The sequence below is a fragment of the Euphorbia lathyris genome, chromosome 7, assembly GCF_963576675.1.
Source record: "Euphorbia lathyris chromosome 7, ddEupLath1.1, whole genome shotgun sequence".
In the NCBI taxonomy this organism is placed as follows: domain Eukaryota; kingdom Viridiplantae; phylum Streptophyta; class Magnoliopsida; order Malpighiales; family Euphorbiaceae; genus Euphorbia; species Euphorbia lathyris.
The window spans coordinates 55402856-55411648 of record NC_088916.1 but is presented as its reverse complement, the minus strand read 5'-3'; the positions used below and the strand labels follow the sequence as shown (position 1 = coordinate 55411648).

The window sequence follows — 8793 nt, the reverse complement described above, 5'->3', positions numbered from 1 at the left end:
TAAATTAATTAGTAGTAAACATCTAATTCAGTTAGTAGTAAACATTTCCTTATTAAATTATATTTTTGACAGTTTAAATGACGGTTTTTACAGTTCTTTATAGTCACATTACAGTTTGAAATATGGTTTTTGCACTTCGAACATTTAACTGTCACTTCGAACAGTTTAAACTACAATTTGAAATAGTTTAACTGTTATTTAACTATCACTTCAAACCGTAACTTTTCAAATTACGGTTCGAAGTGACAGTTAAACCATTTCAAACTGTAATTTAAACTGTTCGAAGTGACAGTTAAATGTTCGAAGTGCAAAAACCATATTTCAAACTGTAATGTGACTATAAAGAAACTGTAAAAACCGTAATTTAAACTGTCAAAAATATAATTTCAAACTCACATTTAAAAGAATAAAACATTTTTAACCGAATTAGATGTTTACTACTAACTTATTTAGCAAGAAAATGTTTAATTAATGAATTTAAAAATAAATAGTTAAAGATTGAAGTTAAATTAAAAGTTTAAAAAATATAAAGGGACTTTTTTAAAATTTTAAGTTAAAATTTTTTGTAGAGGTGGACCTCTTCAAAGTTAAAAAAAGTATATATTCGGTTTCTATTTTTTATAATAATAAAAAAAAATAGAGAAACCGGAAACTAGCTTCCGATTTCTTTGCAAATTGAAACCGGAAGCTAATCTTCCGGTTTCGAGCCCGGTTAAACAAGGCAAAATGTTTAACCGGACAATGAGAGCCCCATTTTGGGGCAAAATCCCAATATTATAATTATATAATTTAGCATAATAGCACTTACAATATAATAATAGTAATTTCCATATTTTCAACATGCTTGTTTTAAATTTATACTAATTATGGGCATTGGCGAAAAAAATAAAATAATGAAATTTCATTATCTTATACATAGAAATTTTGCATAATATTTTACCACATTAAATTTTTAATTATTCATTTCAATACTAATAGCCAACAAAAAAAAAAATTGCAATTACACTTCATATTACATCAATTACGTGTAAAAATAACGTTTTTCCACAGTTAAATGCAGAAAACCCCAATCAAAACTTGTAGCTGGATATCATTTCCACATAAATAGAACATTGTTCCTGAACCTGAACTTCTTTTTCAAGATCATTTTATCCAATGGCTTTTATTAAAAACTACAACACATGTTCCAGCGACTACTGATAATGAGCAGTTAGCACCAAAAAATAACGCCACAACTCTGTATCAGCCTTGTAACCAAAAAATAAAGAAGATGAATTATGCCTTTTTATATCGTCAGTCATTGAATTTATACGTAAAGTGCAGCATAATTTAAGGAGTTCCGCCGCAAGCAATTAATACAACATCTCAATATCCTTTTGCCTGATTCCCATCTCTCATTCGCGCAAATATGTGAATTGATAACTTGTTTCTGCGAAAAAGCTGAAAAGTTCGGAGCCATGAGCTTGCGTTTCAGATTGATTAATCAGCTCCTGTATCCTCAGCAGATTTCTTGTATTCTGGCTTCAGTTCATAAGTTCCTTGATTTGTTCCTCGCTTATTATACACGCACAGCTCATTCAGTATCTCTTTCAAGAATTGCTGCACATCAAAAAGAAAAAGCACCATAAGTTGCAACATCAACACCATCATATGAATCTATGTAACTACGTCTGACAGTCGATAATTTATCAACATAGATTATCATTACAATATGGAAAGCAACCAATCGAGTAACTTGACCAATTTCCACTCTTCATAATTGAATACCTTTTCTGATTCCTGCTTGTGGGTTAAACAAAGGATAAGAGTACTCTAAATGTCTAACCAACAAAGAAAAGGGTAAAAAGGACGCACCGCAGGTTGATCAGTTTCTTGTACAAGTTGCTTCAAGGCCCAATTTGGTTGCCTTTCAAATAGCTTAAACATGATATCCTCCAATTCTCCACGATCCCTCCTGGTTCTCTTTACATCTGATTGTTTAACTGGTGCAGTTCTCTTCTTATCCTGCTCATATATAATCAACATCAGTACAATACTCCATCATGGAAACAGATTGTCATGGATCTTTGCTGAAGGAGAAGGATTATGTTGGAGATTTGATTACAAAACCTGTAAATCTATCTTTTAGAATTTGTTAGTTTGTTAGAAGAAAATAAGATTAGCCTTTTAGTTACAAATTTGAATTATCATCTTTAGTTACTGATTTTATGTGATTAATTATCCTGCAAGCCTATAAATAGGCATTAATACTTCTCTAATAAATGTGTGCTCAAGAATAATGCATTTTAAGTATTCGTTTCTCAATTTCTTAGTTTCTTAGTTTATGCTTTCTGTCAAAAAAAAAAACCAACAGATTACACTTCAAAGAACAAAAATGTAGATGTGGATATGAACATATAAACCATATGCTAGAGAACATCGTCCTTTAAAGTTCCTCAGGGGAAAGCAAATACAAAAGTTGACTAAGTACATAATTGCTAACTTGACATATAGAACGAGAAGAGAAATAAATACCTTAGAATTAGATGAAATCAAGCCAATCATTCCAGGCATGGGTCTCATGTGCATTCCTCGGTTATCATCAATTACCTGGTAAATAAATCAAGCAAATATCACTAACATGGGTGACTCATATTACCTAGTCAATAAACAGTCAAATTACCTACCTGTATTTGCCTATTCTTGACCATAGACCTGTTTGTTCTTTCACGACACAATCTTCCATACTCCTCAATATTTTCATCATGGGGCTTCATGTCAAACTTATGCTCAACTTTCCCTTCCATGGAAACCTTACCTGCATACTCAAAAAAAAAAATCAGTTGGACAAAAAACACAAAGGCAGAAGGGTTACAACAAATATGCGCCCTAAAAATCAACATGAGTGAAGTCCATGACAGAGTGAAATTGTCTTTCATTGAACTAGTTATGCAAAAAATGCAGTTCCTGGAACATATTATTGATCTTATTATTAGATGTGTCTTGAGCTTCTTTTTCTTTGCTTATAAATGGGGTGCCAAAAGGTTTTATTAAACCGATTTCTGTCAATGAACCAATTGAACTGAAAGCTTAAGTTGATAGTTAAGGTCCAATAATAGCTTTATATTAATCTCTGACAGTTTCTTATATTAAGAAAGCTGAAATTGATCTACATGGTATTAAGGTCAGTCCACGGCCCCAATGATATCTCACTTGTTTTTTAGCTCTAGTTTTTCAGAAGGCAAACAGGGAAGGGAAGAGGATGCGACCATCAAGAGCATCTTATGAACATATGAAAGAGCCTCGGGACAATGCCTTAATTTCGACAAATTTGACATCAGCTTCAGCCCTAAAGTGAAACCAGATGATAAAGAGGCCCTCTGCAACCTTCTCGGAGTAAAGGAAGTCCAATCCTTTCCAAAATATCTAGGGATGCCTACAGTTATCTGCAAATCCAAGAAGATCATTTTCATTTTCCTGCGTGAACATCTGATGAAAAAAGTGAGAGGTTGGGATGAAAAGTTCCTATCTAGAGCAGACAGAGAAATTCTCATTAAAGAAGTAGCACAAGCGATTCCTCAATACATTATGAGTTGCTTCCTCCTTCCCAAGAGGTTCACTGATGAGTTCCAATCTTTAATAGTTGTGTTCTGGTGGGATTCGAAAAATGGAAGGAAGCGCATCCACAGCAGTGGGGGAACTGTGTTCCACTAAGATGGAAGGGGGATTAGGGTTCTGTCACCTCTTCTCCTTCAACCAGACTATGCTAGCTAAACAGGAACGGCGCCTCCTGACCCGACTAGATTCTCTATGCTCCATCATCTTTAAATGCAAATACCTGAGAACTCAGTCCCTGTTTCATACTACGGGAAAGGCCAGTGACAACTATGAACGGCGCAGCCTCCTCACAGTCCGGAAAATCTTACCAGAAGGGGGTTATATGGCGGGTGGGGAATGGGGAGAGCATTAAAATCCTAATGGCTAGATGGGTGACTAGCATACCTTGTTACCGACCCCTCCTGCGAAATAATACCCCCACTAAATTCATCGCCTCCCTGATTGATACTGAGACTAACGATTAGAACACTGGGTTGATTAGGCACTGCTTCTGTCAAGAGGATGCGGACTGGATTTTGCAAATCCCAAACCGCCCACGGCATAGAGAGGACTCCCTATTTTGGCCGGAGTCTAGGACAGGCGAGGCGAGTACACGGTAAAGTCAGGTTATAAAACAGCTCAAACAATCAACGGTGTAACAATGGACCATGCTGATGCTTCTAATGGCCCTGCAGTCACATGGTGTCACCTTTGGCAACTGAAGGTCCCCCCAAAATCATCCATTTCATGTGGGCTGTCTGTCACAATTCCATCAGCAGACAACTTGGTGAAAAAAAACATATCCTTAAGGAGGAGAGATGCCCATTTTGTAAAGGTAGGGATCCTACATATTTTTAGTTACTGTGCTGTTACAAAACAGCCCTGGAAGGGATTGGGATTGTCTATCAAAAGTTATAAAATCCCAGGAATCGATTGCTTGGACTGGATCAGCCAGGTGCGCCAAAATTTGACAATTGATGAATTCTGTAGCTTTTGCTCACTCTTACGGATAAGTTGGTTTGAGCACAACAGGTTGAGCCATAATAGATCACGCCTCACTGATGAGGGGTTTTTTCAAAGAATCAACAGTGTAGCAACCGCTACAGCAGCTCCACAACCTAGCTCAAGCCCCGCATCTTCTGTTAACCGGAGCCACTGCATTTAGTCACCTCCTCCGCCAGGTTTTATCAAGCTTCGACCACCATCAACAGCAAAGTATGGCAGGCTTTATTGCTCGAAATGACGACGGGGCAATTGCAAGGTGTGGAGCATGACCCTTAGGCGCTGCTGGTCGATTCTACATGCCGAACTGTTGGCCATCCTTAACGGTATTCTGTTTACAATGAATCGTGGATACCGGTCCATGATAATTGTCACTGATTGTAAGGAGGCCATTGATGCAATTGAGAGAGGGAGGGACATCACATATATTGATATCATTGTCCAGAAAATCAGAGAAACAGCTTCCATTTGACCTGCACTAGATTTATGTTTGAAGCTAGAGAAAAAACCCATGCAGCCCATGAAATGTCTAAAATGGAGTAGAAGTTTATCCTCCCCTATCGTACGGATGTGATGGTGCCATGATATAGAGTAAACTAGATAAATAAGAATCATCAGAAACTTCAACCTACAAAAATTTGGCATGTACTTTGGGACCCAAAATTAAAAGCACCAGTGCTCCATAATAGTAGTGTATGAAGTTATGCTCTTCAGCAAAAGTGTATGGTATAAATGATACATGTGTTCATATTGGCATATTGCTGTAAAAAGGAACATCATCAAACCATAGTCTCCAATCTCAAACTACAAAACAATGCAACTTCAACAAACTACCCCCCACCCCAAAAAAAGAACTTGTATGATGAGAGTCAAAGCAAGCACACGAGAAAACTGAAAGATATACAAATTTTCAAACTACAAGCCTGTGGATCACCAATTAATATATATGCACAACATTTTCTACCCTATAACAGAAATAGCTTGAATTTTAAAAAATTCAGGAAACAAAACAAAGCAGAGCCTGACCTTGAGTTGTCTCGGAAAAGACAGACATAGGAACGAAGTCTTTAAACATATTGAGAGAATAAACCTTCGGTACATTCCCCATCTCACTGCCAGCCATCTCCATTGTAAACTGATTATCATTTGGGAACCAAGAAAAGCATCACATGATGAAACCCAGGAAAAATACACCTATGTATATCCATTCCATATAACTTCTCCAATTGACAAACAAAAAGAGGGCTAATGAAAACAAAGGCTATTGTTACTTTAATTGGAGGAAAATATCAGCTTAAAAACAAATTAGGGTTTTCAAAAAACAGAATCAAAAGATATGCAGTAAGCAGCATCTCTAATTAGCAGACCTACTTTGAAGAAAACAGAAGAAAAAAGGCATCAAACTGAATAAAATTACAATCAATAAACGATCAAAAAAGAGACACGCGGCAATTAGCAATTGAAAGAAAATTAGGAGAGATAACTCAAAAGAGTACCTGCAGAGCAGAGGAATCGTCAGGTCGTAGAGGATCAAGGGAAAGTACGACCTTAGCAACAGGTTGAGTATCTGAAGAAGAGATATGATTCTTCCATGATTTAGCTACTACTACAGGACACTTCATCAACCAAACGGACCTATCAGCCTTCGCAGTTTCCAAGGCACCGCTGCTGCTAGTTCCAGTACTGGGTTGATCTTCGTCCATGTCTATGCTTTCCTTTTTCCGTTTGTTTCTGGGTAAAATATCCTTCTCCTTGGATCTAGTAGCTGTAGGTTCTTCCAGTTTGTTCTTCTTTCAGACTTGGGTCTCCGCCCTTTCACCTCTCCTCCGGACCTTGTTGACGGTTTTGAAGGAAATATGTCTAAGGGTTAGACTGGACTGGACCAGTGGACACTCCGTTTCAACACGTTGCATTTAAAGGAGCTTTGTCCATACGCAATAAATACTAATACTTGGGGAATTTGATAAGTAACTGATCTGTATGTAAATTTATTATTTGTCATAACTGAAATTACTCACTAAAAAAATTAAATTATAAAGAATATAACGTATTTATTTATGTATTTTTTATTTAAGGAAATTTCAGTTATTCTTCCACTTCTTCTGGTTCTTCTTCGTTTCAACTTTTGTTTGGTTCATCTTCTTCAATTTCAATTCGTTTCAACTTCATCATACGTTTCATTTTCATCCTTTTATATATATTCATCTCTTATGTTCTTCATTCTGTGCATTTTCATCTCGTTCGTTTACTGTGTAACATCTCTGCGGCTTCATTCGTTCGATATGGCCAGAAAAAGGAAGGCGGTCGGAAATGAGGAGGAAGTACGAACTAAACATAAGGTAAGTGGTCTGACCTTCATCTTCTTCGTTAAATTTCGTCATAGGAAGCCGGAATGCCCTCGAATGCGACGTTAATGGATTTTGTGAAATTCACAGTTATTGTCGCATTTTCGTATATGTAATCCTTGTCGCCTTCTAGTGTAAATGCGCTTGAATGCGATAAGGTTTATGTACAAACCTTGTCGCATTTTTGTATGAATGTGCTCGGATGCGACAATGTTTTATATGTAAACCTTGTCGCATTTGGATTGAATGCGCTCAACTGCGACACTGATTATACATATAATTTGTCGCATTTTTGTTGTATCCGCTCAACTACGACAAGCTTTATTAGTGAAATTTAATATTTGTGTATGTGTGTTAATTGAGTTATCTTGCAGAATGATGAAAGGGAAGCAAAAAAGAGCAAAAAGAGTTCCAATTACAAATATCCTGAGATGTTTAATTCGGACGTGCAAATAACTGTGAGATTTAATTTGGATTCTGGGGTAGTGATAAAAAAACTTGAGTGATAAGCAGCTAGCAATATACAAGAAAACATGTTTTGGACAGTACTTGGATATGAAGATTGCTAGTTTTTCTTCTGCCATAGTTCGTCATGTCCTAACGAGAGAGATTGTGCATAAAGAAAGTAAACACAGAGAGATGTGGTTCAAGGTGAGAGGAGTGGAGATGAGATTTGGAGATTGGGAGTTTGGACTTATTAGCGGTTTAAGGTTTGGAGTAAACACGGGAGAGTTTATGGAAAAGTTGAACGAACTAAAGATGTCGCAAAGATTGAGAAAGAAATACTTCAAGAAATATAAGTCAATAAGGACACTTGATATTGCACAAGTTTTCCAATCGATAAACTGGAAGGATGAGAATGCGACCGACCAAGATGACCAAGATGCTGTTATGATGGCCATGTTATACTTTGTGTATAACAATGTACTAGATAACGCAGGCGATAGGCATGCTAGGGATTGGATAATCGATAAGAGGATGTCCAACATGAAAGAGAATATATCATTCACCCTCAAAGTAGACCCTCTGTTTGATTGCTTTGATGCAATCGGAATCACCGGCGCGACACATACCTTTGGAAGCCATCGAAATGGATCAGTCATCCTTTTCCTTCTAGCTTCATCATCACTCTCATATACACTACATTGGACCTGATTAGATTGTTTGGATGTTTCATGAACACCTTTAACGTGATTTTTATTCCGAGAGATATCTTCATTTTCCACATTATCACCATTATCGTAACAATAATCAATATCATAATGCTCATCGTAATGATCATGATTATCATAATTCAGATAATCATCATTATTGTAATTCTGATAATCAAGATCATTTCCACCATCGTTATCATCCTTAACATGCATACGAGCATCCATTTCAATGGTGGGATCATAACTAACTACTTCTAGTGGTTTGCTCGGACCAATATGCACGTCCTTATTACATCGCAATACTTCAGCTTCTATTGTTTGCATATTTAGAGTAACATTCAGTGGAATCAAATCGGTCGGATTCATTCGGCAATACTCTATGAATCTCATAACATCATCATCAATCGGTGCTACTCCTCTACGCACTTTATTTGGACAGTATGTTGCCTGCATGGACAATTGGAGGTCGTACGAGGTTGAATCAACATGAATGGCACTATAAAATTTTTCTTTTAACTTTTGCAAATCAATTTCTGTTGACAAAACCAACAACTTTGATTTACCACCGACGTATGTCATCACATCTCTCACTGTGCTCCATTGTTCATTCCAAGACAAAAAAAAACACGTACACTTCTTTGGTTGACATGCCTCTACATTTATGAAATGAACACATAATCAAAACAAAAGCAATGAATCTGTAAATGTGACAATGA

General features: G+C 36.6%; 1 protein-coding gene across 1 annotated transcript; it reads right to left on the bottom strand.

The window, feature by feature from the left end:
* Positions 1 to 1248: 1248 nt before the first annotated feature.
* Positions 1249 to 6482, bottom strand: LOC136235497 (transcription initiation factor IIF subunit beta). Its single transcript, XM_066025204.1, has 6 exons — positions 6075 to 6482; positions 5605 to 5713; positions 2667 to 2797; positions 2515 to 2589; positions 1855 to 2004; positions 1249 to 1599 (listed from the first exon to the last, which is right to left on the bottom strand). The coding sequence occupies exons 1-6, from the start codon at positions 6279 to 6281 to the stop codon at positions 1480 to 1482; spliced, it is 792 nt and encodes a 263-aa protein (XP_065881276.1). The 5' UTR covers positions 6282 to 6482; the 3' UTR covers positions 1249 to 1479.
* Between the last annotated feature and the right edge of the window lie 2311 nt (positions 6483 to 8793).